The sequence below is a fragment of the Pristiophorus japonicus genome, chromosome 7 (assembly GCF_044704955.1).
Source record: "Pristiophorus japonicus isolate sPriJap1 chromosome 7, sPriJap1.hap1, whole genome shotgun sequence".
Lineage (NCBI taxonomy): Eukaryota > Metazoa > Chordata > Chondrichthyes > Pristiophoridae > Pristiophorus > Pristiophorus japonicus.
Genome location: NC_091983.1, coordinates 3,617,401 through 3,631,499, shown reverse-complemented (window position 1 = coordinate 3,631,499; position 14,099 = coordinate 3,617,401). Strand labels below are relative to the sequence as shown.

The 14,099-nt window shown below is 51.2% G+C and overlaps 1 protein-coding gene across 7 annotated transcripts in view; it reads left to right on the top strand.

The window, feature by feature from the left end:
- Positions 1-2,989, top strand: part of extl3 (exostosin-like glycosyltransferase 3) — a 130,997-nt gene extending 128,008 nt beyond the window's left edge. For all 7 annotated transcript variants that reach the window (XM_070884692.1, XM_070884688.1, XM_070884693.1 and 4 more), the window contains one exon: positions 2,075-2,989. In XM_070884692.1, coding sequence (XP_070740793.1) covers positions 2,075-2,284 — 210 coding nt within the window. In that variant the 3' untranslated portion in view covers positions 2,285-2,989. The remainder of the gene's footprint in view (positions 1-2,074) is intronic.
- The last annotated feature ends 11,110 nt before the right edge of the window (positions 2,990-14,099 follow it).

Here is a 14,099-nt window from a genome sequence, read left to right as displayed (position 1 = left end):
CCTCCTCCAGCCCTACATCCCTCCCTATCTCTGTAACCTCCTCCAGCCCTACAACCCTCCCTATCTCTGTAACCTCCTCCAACCCCACACCCCTCCCTATCTCTGTAACCTCCTCCAGCCCCTACACCCTCCCTATCTCTGTAACCTCCTCCAGCCCATACAATCCTCCCTATCTCTGTAACCTCCTCCAGCCCTACACCCCTCCCTATCTCTGTAACCTCCTCCAGCCTCTACACCCTCCCTATCTCTGTAACCTCCTCCAGCCCTACACCCCTCCCTATCTCTGTAACCTCCTCCAGCCCTACACCCCTCCCTATCTCTGTAACCTCCTCCAGCCCTACACCCCTCCCTATCTCTGTAACCACCTCCAGCCCCTACAATCCTACCTATCTCTCTAACCTCCTCCAGCCCTACAACTCTCCCTCTGTCTGTAACCTCCTCTATTGCTACAACCCTCTGAGATTTCTACACTCCTCCAACTTTGCCCTCTTGAGGATTCCTGATTTTAATCACTCCACCATTGGCCACTGTGCCAGCTACCTCGGCCCTAAGTTCTGGAATTCCTTCCCTAAACCCCCCTCCTTTAAGATGCTCATTAAAACCAAGCTTTAGGTCATAAGTGCTAAGATCGGTGTCAGATTTTGTCCGATAATGCTCTTGTGTGTAGTGCCTTGGGATGATTTACCAAGTTTAGGTGCTATATAATTGCAAACTGTTGTTGAGGTCATGTTAGACGCTTTTATAAATATTTTTTAAACTTGCATTTCTATAGCGCCTTTTACGACCACCGGACATCTCAAAGCACTTTACAACAGTGACTACACTCCAACTGTACTTCATTGGCTGTAATGTGGGAAACGCGGCAGGCAGTCTGTGCACCGCAAGCTCCCACAACCAATAATGTGATAATGACCAGATAATCTGTTTTTGTGATATTGATTGAGGGATAAATATTGGCCAGGACAGCGGGGATAACTCCCCTACTCTTCTTCGAAATAGTGCCATGGGATCTTTTACATCCACCTGAGAGAGTAGGCGGAATCTCGGTTTATCGTCTCATCCGAAAGATGGCACCTCCTACAGTGCAGCACTCCCTCAGTACTGCACTGGGAGTATCAGCCTGGATTTTTGTGTCCAAGTCCCTGGAGCCAGACAGCGAGCAACTAAATGGTGACCAGGCAAAAAAGTCTAAAAGTGCTCACCTTGCTGGGCACAACCATACCGACCGGACTACCATGCAAACGTTTTGTTAAACACCCTGTGTGTGTGTGTGTGTGTGTGTGTGTGTGTGTTTTGCTTAAGCTGAGCACAGGGAACCATCAGGATGGTACGCAGCAAGAAGTTGATTCAGGAGATGAGGGGATTGACTTATGAAGATAGGTTGAGTAGGTTGGGCCTCTACTCATTGGAATTCAGAAGAACGAGAGGTGATCTTCTTGAAATATATAAGATAATGAGGGGGCTCGACAAGGTGGATGCAGAGAGGATGTTTCCACTGATGGGGGAGACTAGAACGAGGGGACTCGGAATAAGGGGCCGCCCATTTTAAAACTGAGATGAGGAGGAATTTCTTCTCTTGGAGGGTTGTAAATCTGTGGAATTCTCTGCCCCAGAGAGCTGTGGATGCTGGACCATTGAATATATTTAAGGCGGAGATGGACAGATTTGAGCGATAAGTGGATAAAGGGTTATGGGGAGCGGGCGGGGAAGTGGAGTTGAGTCCATGATCAGATCAGCCATGATCGTATTGAATGGCGGAGCAGGCTCCAGGGACCAAATGGCCGACTCGTGCTCCCGTTTCTTATATTGTTTAAAGTGAACACGCTCCGGGTAAAGCTGCTAGTGACCCTCGCTGTGTGTCCTCAGCACATGGCTGCTCCGCGTCACGTCCTTTTCAGACTGTGGGGGGGGGGTGGTCGGAGGGGGGTCGTGACGCTGAAAAGAGACATAAAATAAATTGCACCGCTTTGAGATTTTTTTCTTTGCAGCAAAGCTTGAGATTTCAGTCCTTGTTCACCCCTCCCCCCATTGAGAGTCGGGGCCTCTAACCTGTACCCTCATTCTCCACCCCCAGGTCACGTCGCGCTGGACCTTCCGATGCCCAGGATGCCCCCAGGCACTGTCGCACGACGACTCCCACTTCCACGAGAGGCACAAGTGCATCAACTTCTTTGTGAAGGTGTATGGGTACATGCCGCTGCTCTACACCCAGTTCCGTGTGGACTCTGTCCTCTTCAAAACACGTCTGCCACACGACAAGACCAAGTGCTTCAAATTCATCTGAGGACTCCCCCCACTGGCGAGGGAAGAGAGGGGGCACAACTCGTCATTCCAGCCCATTGAGGCTCCATTTCACCAACGTACACACAAGGGGCAAGTGGTGGGAGAGGGTACTTCAAAAACCAAATCACCAAATCCCTCCCACCTCGAACTGCATTTCACTGTTAACTAGTAATCATAAGGCTGGTTTGTATTTAAAATAAATAACCGACTTGGTAAAGGCTGAAGAGAAGGATGAGGAGCATGGGTCCGCCACGTGGGAAGTATGGCACATGAACCTGCTCCAAATCACGGAACGGGGCCGGGTCGAGTTTGCTTATTTTATTTATGAACAAATGTGTAGTCGAGGAGTAAAATTGGATCACGTGGTCAGCTAAGGAACGCTTCAAATTCACCAATCCCCCAGCTGTCAACTAGCCAGATCTCAATGTGATCCCTCACCCTTTCTCCTGCGGATCGTTGTTCTGTCTAATATTTGGGACTGTTTTCATCAGGAACAGACTGAGGTGCCGTGAGGAGAGAGGTGTGTGTAAATTGTACTGATTCTATCATTTCTCCCAACGCCCCCCCCCCTCCATCCACATCCTTTAACCGGTCGCCGGTTTAGCCCATTATACTCACTGCTGGTACGATTGTTGGGTCAGGTCACTGACACACAGGCATTACACTGTTTCCCCTGAAATGATTAAACTTTGGGTTTTATTTACAACATTGTTTTCTTTTTAGTTCTGCTGTGTGTTTTTGCTGTTTTATATCTGGGGGTGGTGGTGGAGGGGTTTGGAATTGCTCTGCTGGGTTTTCAAATGAGCCTCACCGATGACCAGCTGGTGTTTTCAACAGTGACTGGTGGAGGCCCAGGTTTGGGGAATGAGTCTAGGTGAAAGGGTGATCAGCCATCGTCTAATAGAATGGCTGAGTGACCTGTTGCTGTGGGCTACCAAGGTGGTCCCTTGGTTTGGTATCGTGACCGGCCAGCGACCCCGCGAAAGGTCAGTGAGACAATGTGCCACTATACCTGTCCCTTAAGGTCTCTCTTGGAGTGCGTCGCGGGCAAGGCCAGCATTTATTGCCCATCCCCAACGGTCCCAGAGAAGGTGGTGGTGAGCCGTTGGCAGTGGTTTTTGCCACAACTGCGTGACTTGCTTGGCCATTTCAGACGGCAGAGTCAGTGTCAACCACAGTGTGTGGAACTGGACCCAGTCTGGGCAAGGGCAGCAGCTCTCCTTCCTGAAAGGTTCATCAGTCAACCAGTCAGGTTTTTACAACAATCCCGCCGCTTCACGATCACTTCTACTGACTCCAGCATTTTACTCTCTTTTAAAAAGTACATTCAAATTCTGAAAGGGCCATGGTGGGATTTGAACTTGCATTCTCTGGATTATTAATCTTGGGCTCTGGTCCATGGTAAAAGCAGCCATGGTTGAGACTCCTGCAGGTCTGCATGCAGATGTTGGATGAGCACAGGGGGAACTAGCCCACTGGCGCTTGTTGCCGAGGTCCCAGTGAGGCTGCAGCCACACTGGTGACCAGAGAACCAGGGGGCTGCCTTCACCCGGACTAGTGTCCATCAGCACCTTGCGCAGGGGAGGAGAGTTGAGCATTGGAACCAGCGATTGGCTGGTTCCCCCCGGGGTGGCGAGCTGGGGCGACTCCCGCTCGGCCCTTGTCCTGGCCGAGGGCCCCTGAGCAGGAGGAGTGTGGGCAGGCTCCCATCGGCACTGGCCGACAGTCACAGTGTATGTCCCAGCTACTGCGAGAATCTGGTGCTCAGCCCGTGATATCTCAACGCTGCCGTGCATTTGGATCACAATCACTGCACAATATCCCTTATCCTGTGTATATATCTTTATAATAAAAGTCCTTGCATCTCTTGTGTATTTTTAGTCTGATGACATTTGAATATGGGGGTGGAACCCCCTCCGATAATTCCCACCCTAAAACACTTCACACTACCCCCCCCCACATCGAGCTGACGGCCCACCTTTCTAGTCCAGATTCTAAGGAGTGAAATGTGGAAGAGTCAATCATTGCTGTGGAGAAAGACCACCCGAGCCCACTTCCCCAGCCTCAATGTGAGCACAGCTGGGCTCCCCGGTCCTGGGAGACAGGGTCAGTACCTCCTGCCTGGGACCACCGAGCTCTGCTGCACAGCAGGGAGAATGGTTGTGTTTCGAGAGACCCCCATCAGCGCCCCTCCGCTCTCACTCCATCAGCGCCCCTCCGCTCTCACTCCATCAGCGCCCCTCCGCTCTCACTCCATCAGCGCCCCCCCAGTTTGACAGAATCGGAAGGGCCAGGGGACACAAGTTTAAGAGGAGGAATAGAATCATAGAAATTAGGTGCAGGAGTAGGCCATTCGGCCCTTTGAGCCCGCACCACCATTCAATAAGATCATGGCTGATCATTTCCTCAGTACCCCTTTTCCTGCTTTCTCTCCATACCCCTTGATCCCTTTAGCCGTAAGGGCCATATCGAACTCCCTCTTGAATAGACCAGATACTGGGCAATTCCTGTCCCAGAGAGCATATAACGAGCATGGTGGATAGAGGTGTAGCGATGGATGTGGTGTATTTAGATTTCCAAAAGGCATTCGATAAGGTGCCACACAAAAGGTTACTGCAGAAGATAAAGGTACGCGGAGTCAGAGGAAATGTATTAGCATGGATAGAGAATTGGCTGGCTAACAGAAAGCAGAGAGTCGGGATAAATGGGTCCTTTTCGGGTTGGAAATCGGTGGTTAGTGGTGTGCCACAGGGATCGGTGCTGGGACCACAACTGTTTACAATATACATAGATGACCTGGAAGAGGGGACAGAGTGTAGTGTAACAAAATTTGCAGATGACACAAAGATTAGTGGGAAAACAGGTTGTGTAGAGGACACAGAGGCTGCAAAGAGATTTAGATAGGTTAAGCGAATGGGCTAAGGTTTGGCAGATGGAATACAATGTCGGAAAGTGTGAGGTCATCCACCTTGGAAAAAAACAGTAAAAGGGAATATTATTTGAATGGGGAGAAATTACAACATGCTGCGGTGCAGAGGGACCTGGGGGTCCTTGTGCATGAATCCCAAAAAGTTAGTTTGCAGGTGCAGCAGGTAATCAGGAAGGCGAATGGAATGTTGGCCTTCATTGCGAGAGGGATGGAGTACAAAAGCAGGGAGGTCCTGCTGCAACTGTACAGGGTATTAGTGAGGCCACACCTGGAGTACTGCATGCAGTTTTGGTCACCTTACTTAAGGAAGGATATACTAGCTTTGGAGGAGGTACAGAGACGATTCACTAGGCTGATTCCGGAGATGAGGGGGTTACCTTATGATGATAGATTGAGTAGACTGGGTCTTTACTCGTTGGAGTTCAGAAGGATGAGGGGTGATCTTATAGAAACATTTAAAATAATGAAAGGGATAGACAAGATAGAGGCAGAGAGGTTGTTTCCACTGGTCAGGGAGACTAGAACTAGGGGGCACAGCCTCAAAATACGGGGGAGCCAATTTAAAACCGATTTGAGAAGGAATTTCTTCTCCCAGAGGGTTATGAATCTGTGGAATTCTCTGCCCAAGGAAGCAGTTGAGGCTAGCTCATTGAATGTATTCAAATCACAGATGGATAGATTTTTAACCAATAAGGGAATTAAGGGTTATGGGGAGCGGGCGGGTAAGTGGAGCCGAGTCCATGGCCAGATCAGCCATGATCTTGTTGAATGGCGGAGCAGGCTCGAGGGGCTAGATGGCCTACTCCTGTTCCTAATTCTTATGTTCTTATGTTCTTATGAGCCTCAGGAATGCAGTGCCGCCTGGTGTGGCAGGTACCGACTCTCTGCCTGCAATAGAGAGCTGAACTGGTTCCCAACTGGGGCAGAATCACACCATATGGAAGGTAAGTGTCCTTAGAGACAACACTTAATCCAGGTGATCTCCCGGACAGGTAGCGTCACCCAGGTGGTTGCATGGGTGGGTGGGGTGCAGTCCTGATGCTCCAGCCATCATGAGTGTGGGGCAAGCATGATAGACCAGCTGTTTCTTTTCCTGCCCGTCAATTTTGGATGTCCATGCACAGATGGAATTTTTTTTAGCAGTAACTGAAAATTCCCAGCACCCGGGTTCTGGTGGAATGTCCACCCCTAGATAGGGGGTCAGGGCTGGCGGAGAAAACATCTTGCACATTTTTCGAAGATGAAATAACCGATTCACGGGTAAGTTTAGTGACCTTTTCTTGCAGATATGGTGGGGGCCCAGAACCAATGGGGGCTTGAAGTCGGTCCAGGGACTGCCCCCGCCCCCGCCCCCGGCTGCAAATAATCGGAGGGCGGGGAGCAATGCCCACCACAGGCTTGTCACCAACTCTCCACTTTCTCGCTCACCAGTGTGGCACAACGGTACACGAGAAGTTTGCCTGCGCCGCCTCTTCAAAAGCAGCTCTCCAATTAGTCCCACTCCCCCTGCTCTCTCCCCACAGCCCCGCAATGTCTTTCCCTTCCAAACGTCTCTGTTGACAGATCAAGATTGAGGCACATTCCCCAGTGCTACAGGTGCTCCTAAAGAAAGGATGTCCCACCAGCAATAAACAGCAGATCCCAAGATTAGAATTCCACGCGTATCATGTGCTGGATTCCCTTTGATGTGGAAACCAGATTTTGTTGAGGGTTTTCAAAAGCCGGGAGCCAGACTAAACAAGAGACATGAGCTGGCAGGCCAGGTTGGGAAAGGGGGCCTCGCGAATGCTTTCACCTTGTGCCTGCCTCCTTCTTCTCCAACACTTAGTCCCTCACATTGGTTCCACTGTCCTTGCCCCTTCCTACAACCCCGTTCTCCCCCCGGATCGCTCCTGCTCCAACTGCACTGCAGTAATTTGATTCCTTTACTGCCACAACCATTCGGTGATGTGCAGACTTGTTTTCTTTCACAAACACAGCTACAGTATACATCAACATTTAAATATAATCACCTGAAAAAGCTGTATCTACATAACATGAAATCCTAGCCAACCAGCCAAGTACAAATACATCCCGCATTACAATCTGGAGTCATAAGAACATAAGAAATAGGAGCAAGAGTAAGCCATATGGCCCCCTCGAGCCTGCTCCGCCATTTAATACGATCATGGCTGATCCGATCATGGACTCAGGTCCACTTCACTGCCCACTCCCCACAACCCCTTATCCCCTTATCAGTTAAGAAACTTTCTATCTCTGTCTTAAATACATTCACTGACCCAGCTTCCACAGCTCTCTGAGGCAGCGAATTCCACAGATTTACAACCCTCAGAGGAAACTCCTCATCTCAGTCCTTTGCAACATCCATTCCAAAGCTTGTGTACGATTTCACATGTTGGAGACTGTACAGCATATTTTAGAGGGTCTTCGAGGGGAGGGTGGGAGGGGAAGGATCAGCGAGAGAGGAAGGGTTCAGGAAGGTCATTCCAGAGGTAGGACGCAGCTGGCTGAAGTCATGGCTGCCAATGGTGTAGCAAAGGACGGAGGATACACAGGAGGCCAGAGTCCATGGAACCAAAAGGTTGGGGAGGGCTGCAGGGCTTGAAGAGGTTAGAGAGATAGGGAGGGGTGTAGGAGCTGCAGGAGATTAATGAGATAGGGAGCGATATAGGGCCGGAGGAGGTTACAGAGATAGGGAGGAATGTAGGGCTGGGGAAGGTTAGAGAGATAGGGAGGGGTTTAGGGCTGGAGGAGGTTACAGAGATAGGGAGGGTTGAGGGACTGGGTGAGGTTACAAAGATAAGGAGGGTTGTAGGGCTGGAGGAGGTTACAGAGAGAGGGGAGTTGTAGGGCTGGAGGAGATGACAGATATAGGGAGGGGTTAGAGATAGGGAGGGTTATAGAGCTAGGGGTGATTACAGAGATAGGGAGGGTTGAGGGACTGGGTGAGGTTACAAAGATAGGGAGGGTTGTATGGCTGGAGGAGGTTACAGAGAGAGGGGAGTTGTAGGGCTGGAGGAGATTACAGATATAGGGAGGGGTTAGAGATAGGGAGGGTTATAGAGCTAGGGGTGGTTACAGAGATAGGGAGAGGTGTAGGGCTGGAGGAGGTTACAGATATAGGGAGGGGTTTGGGGTGGAGCAGGTTACAGAGATATTGACGGTTGGGTCGGGCTGGGGAGGCTAATGAGATAGGGAGGGATGTAGGGCCGGAGGAGGTTACAGAGATAGCGAGGGTTGTTGGGATGGAGCTGATTACAAAGATAGGGAGGGATGGGGAGGTTACAGAGATAGGCAGGAGTGTAGATGCTGGAGGAGGTTACAGAGATAGCGAGTGTTGTAGGGGTGGGGGAGGTTACAGAGATAGGGAGGGTTGTAGGGCTGGGGAAGGTTACAGAGATGGGGAGGTTACAGAGATCGGCAGGAGTGCAGATGCTGGGGAGGTTACAGAGTTAGGGAGGGGTTTGGACTGGAGGAGGTTAGAGATAGGGAGGGGTGTAATGCTGGGGGAGGTTGCAAAGATAGGGAGGAATGTAGGGCTGGGGGAGGTTACAGAGATAGGGAAGGGTGGAGGACCTCATGAGGATACAGAGATCGGGAGGGGTGTAGGACTGGAGGAGGTTATAGAAATAGGGCGGGTGTTGGGCTGGGGGAGGTTACAGAGATAGGGAGGGGTGTAGGGCTGGAGCGGGTTACAGAAATAGGGAGGGTTGTCGGACTGGAGTTGGTGACTGAGATAGGGAGGGATGTAGGGCTGGAGGAGGTTACAGAAATAACGAGAGTTGTAGGGCGAGAGGAGTTTACAGAGATAGGGAGGGTTGTCGGACTGGAGGAGGTTACAGAGATAGGGAGGGTTGTAGTGCTGGGGGAGGTTACAGAGATAGGGAGGCATGTAGGGCTGTGGCAGATTACAGAGAGAGGGAAGGTTGTGGGGAAGGAGGAGGTTACAGAGATAGCGAGGGTTGTAGGCCTTCAGGAGGTTACAAAGACAGAGAGGGCTGCAGGCCTGAAGGAGGTTACAGAGATAGGGAGGGGTGTAAGGCTGGGAAGGTTAGAGATAGGGAGGGGTGTAGGGGCGAGAGGAGGTTACAGAGATAGGGAGGGTTGTAGGGTTGGAGCTAGTTACAAAGGCAGGGAGGGGTGCAGGGGATGTGGGAGGTTGCAGAGATAGGGCGTGTTGCAAGGATGGAGTTTATAGAGATAGGGAGGTTTGTAGGGCTGGGGGTGGTTACAGAGATAGGGAGGGGTGGAGGGCTGGCGGAGTTTACAAAAATAGGGAGGGGTGTAGTGCTGAGGGAGGTTACAGAGGTAGAGAGGGGTGTAGGGCCGGAGGAGGTGAGAGAGAGAGATTGGGTTATAGGGCTGCGGCAGGTTACAGAGAGAGGGAAGATTTTGGGGCTGGAGGAGGTACAGAGATAGGGAGGGTTGTGGGACTGGAGGTGTTTACAGAGATAGGGAGGGTTGTGGGACTGGAGGTGTTTACAGAGATAGGGAGGGTTGTAGGACTGGAGGAGTTTACAGAGATGGGGAGGATTGTTGAGCTGGAGGAGGTACAGAGATAGGGAGGGTTGTGGGACTGGAGGTGTTTATAGAGATGGGGAGGGGTGTAGGGATGGAGCTGGTTACAAAGATAGGGAGAGGTGTAGGGCTGTTGGAGGTTACAGAGATAGGGCGGGTGTAGGGCTGGAGGAGGTTACAGAAAGAGGGATGGTTGTCGGACTGGAGCAGGTTACAGAGATGGGGGGTTGGGTAGGGCTGGGGGAGGTTACAGATATAGGGAGGGTTCTGGGACTGGAGGAGGTTACAGAGATAGGGAGGGTTCTGGGACTGGAGGAGGTTACAGAGATGGAGAGGGGTGATGTGCTGGAGGAGGTTAAAGAGATAGGGAGGGGTGTAGGGGCGAGAGGACGTTGCAGAGATAGGGAGGAGTGTAGGAGCTGGAGGACGTTAGGGAGGATAGCGAGGGTTGTGCGGCTGGCGGAGGTTACAGAGACAGTGAGGGTTGTACGATGTTACAGAGATGGGGTCGGGTGTAAGGCGGGGGAAGGTTTACATAGCTAGGGAGAGGTGTTGGGCTGGAGGAGGTAACAGAGATAGCAAACGGTGTGGGGCTGGAGAAGGTTACAGAGATCGGGAGATTTGTGTGAGGTTAGAAATAGAGAGGGTTGTGCGGCTAGTTGAGGTGACAGAGATAGGGAGGGGTGTAGGGCTGGGGGAGGTTACGGAGATAGCGAGGGTTGGAGGGATGAAGCTGGTTACAAAGATAGGGAGGGCTTCAGGCCTGAAGGAGGTTACAGAGATAGGGAGATGTGTAGGGCTGGAGGAGCTTACAGAGATAGGGAGGGGTGTAGGGGCGAGAGGAGGTTACAGAGATAGGGAGTGGTGTAGGGCTAGAGGAGGTTACAGAGATAGGGAGTGGTGTAGGGCTAGAGGAGGTTACAGAGATAGCGAGGGTTGTAGGCCTTAAGGACGTTACAAAGACAGAGAGGGCTGCAGGCCTGAAGGAGGTTACTGAGATAGGGAGGGGTGTAAGGCTGGGAAGGTTAGAGTTAGGGAGGGTTGTAGGGCTGGAGTAGGTTACAGAGATAGGGAGGGGTGTAGGGGCGAGAGGAGGTTATAGAGAGATAGGGAGGGTTGTCGGGTTGGAGCTGGTTACAAAGACAGGGAGGGTTGCAGGGGATGGGGGAGGTTACAGAGAGAGGGCGGGTTGTAGGGATGGGGGAGTTCAGAGATAGGGAGGTTTGTAGGGCTGGGGGTGGAGGAGGTTACAAAGATAGGGAGGGGTGCAGTGCTGGGGGAGGTTACAGAGATAGGGAGGAGTGTAGGGCTGGAGGAGGTTACAGAGATGGGGAGGGGTGTAGGGCTGGAGGAGGTTACAGAAATAACGAGAGTTGTAGGGCGAGAGGAGTTTACAGCGATAGGGTGGGTTGTAGGACTAAGGCCACTTGCAGGACAATGTGAGTTTGATGGCTACCTGGAGCAAATGCTCAGAGACTTTTTTGTACTGGGCATTGGCCATGAGACCATCCTATGAAAACTTTTGACTGTAGAGACACTGAACCTCAGTAAGGCCATTGCGATAGCACAGGCGTTTATGTCCACCAGTGATAACACCAAACAAATCTCTCAGCACACAAGTGCTAGCAATGTTCATAAATTAACTGGAACTGCGTTTGCGAGCAGAAATGTACAGGGCAGAACCCACGAGTCTGCAACTGCCAACAGGCCTCAGGGGACCCAGATGACTCAGAGTCCCCATCAAAGGATGAATGCAAGGCAATTCACACCTTGTTGGCGTTGTGGAGGCTTCCATTCAGCCTATTCATGCTACTTCAAAGGGAATGTTTGCAAGAGCTGTGGTACAATAGGGCACCTCCAATGAGCTTGCAAACGAACTGCAAGCTCTGCAAAACCTGCGAACTATCACGTGGCAGAAAAAGATCGGTCCATGGTGGATCAAAGCAATTTCGAGCCTCAGAGAGAAGAGGTAGATGCTGAAGTACATGGGGTTCACACATTTTTGACAAAATGTCCACCTATAATGCTAAACGTCAAATTGAATGGCTTACCCGTAGCCATGGAACTGGACACTGGCGCTAGCCAATCCATCATGAGTAAAAAGGTGTTTGAGAGACTGTAGTGCAACAAGGCACTCAGACCAGCCCTGAGCCCCATCCACACGAAACTGAGAATGTACACCAAGAGCTTATCACTGTCCTGGGCAGCACCATGGTCAAGGTCACCCACGAGGGCACGGTGCACGAACTGCCACTCTGGATTGTCCCGGGCGATGGCCCCACACTGCTTGGAAGGAGCTAGCTGGGCAAAATCCGCTGGAACTGAGATGACATCCGAGCGCTATCACATGTCGATGAGGCCTCATGTACCCAGGTTCTTAACAAATTTCCTTCCCTTTTTGAGCCAGGTATTGGAAACTTTTCCGGGGCGAAGGTGCGGATCCACTTGGTCCCAGAGGCACGACCCATTCACCACAAGGCAGGAGCGGTACCTCACATGATGAGGGAGAGAGTGGAAATCGAGCTGGACAGGCTGCAACGCGAGGGCATCATCTCCCCAGTGGAATTCAGCGAGTGAGCCAGCCCGATTGTTCCAGTACTCAAAAGTGATGGCACGGTCAGGATTTGCGGTGATTATAAAGTAACTATTAATCGTTTCTCGCTACAGGACCAATACCCGCTACCAAAGACAGATGACCTATTTGCGACGCTGGCAGGAGGCAAGACGTTCACCAAGCTCGACCTGACTTCGGCCTACATGACGCAGGAGCTGGCGGAGTCTTCGAAGGGCCTCACCTGTATCAACATGCACAAGGGACTGTTCATCTATAACAGATGCCCGTTTGGAATTCGGTCGGCTGCAGTGATCTTCCAGAGAAACATGGAGAGCCTACTCAAGTCGGTATCACGCACAGTGGTTTTTCAGGATGACATATTGGTCACAGGTCGGGACACCGTCGAGCACCTATAAAACCTGGAGGAGGTCCTCCAGCGACTGGATCGCGTAGGGCTGCGGCTGAAGAGGTCGAAATGCGTCTTCATGGCAACAGAAGTGGAGTTTTTGGGGAGAAAGATCGCGGCGGACAGCATTCGGCCCACAGATGCCAAGACGCAGGCTATCTGGAACGCGCCCAGGCCGCAGAACTTCACGGAGCTGCGGTCGTTCCTGGGACTCCTCAACTACTTTGGTAACTTCCTACCGGGGCTAAGCACCCTTTTAGAGCCCCTACATGTGTTGTTGTGCAAAGGTGAGCACTGGGTATGGGGGAAAAAAATAAGTAATTGCTTTTGAGAAAGCCAGTAACATTTTATGCTCCAACAAACTGCTTGTATTGTATAACCCGTGTAAAAGACTTGTGCTAGCATGTGACACATCGTCTACGGAGTCGGGTGTGTATTACAGCAAGCTAACGTTGCGGGGAAGTTGCAATCTGTCGCCTATGCCTCCAGGAGCTTGTCTAAGGCGAGAGGGCCTACAACATGATTGAGAAAGAGGCATTAGCGTGTGTGTTCTGGGACTTTCAGAAGGCGTTCGACAAGGTCCCACACAAGAGATTGATGTGCAAAGTTAGAGCACATGGGATTGGGGGTAGTGTGCTGACATGGATTGAGAACTGGTTGTCAGACAGGAAGCAAAGAGTAGGAGTAAATGGGTACTTTTCAGAATGGCAGGCAGTGACTAGTGGGGTACCGCAAGGTTCTGTGCTGGGGCCCCAGCTGTTTACATTGTACATTAATGATTTAGATGAGGGGATTAAATGTAGTATCTCCAAATTTGCGGATGACACTAAGTTGGGTGGCAGTGTGAGCTGCGAGGAGGATGCTGTGAGGCTGCAGAGCGACTTGGATAGGTTAGGTGAGTGGGCAAATGCATGGCAGATGAAGTATAATGTGGATAAATGTGAGGTTATCCACTTTGGTGGTAAAAACAGAGAGACAGACTATTATCTGAATGGTGACAGATTAGGAAAAGGGGAGGTGCAAAGAGACCTGGGTGTCATGGTACATCAGTCATTGAAGGTTGGCATGCAGGTACAGCAGGCGGTTAAGAAAGCAAATGGCATGTTGGCCTTCATAGCGAGGGGATTTGAGTACAAGGGCAGGGAGGTGTTGCTACAGTTGTACAGGGCATTGGTGAGGCCACACCTGGAGTATTGTGTACAGTTTTGGCCTCCTAACCTGAGGAAGGACATTCTTGCTATTGAGGGAGTGCAGCGAAGGTTCACCAGACTGATTCCCGGGATGGCGGGACTGACCTATCAAGAAAGACTGGATCAACTGGGCTTGTATTCACTGGAGTTCAGAAGAATGAGAGGGGATCTCATAGAAACATTTAAAATTCTGACGGGGTTAGACAGGTTAGATGCAGG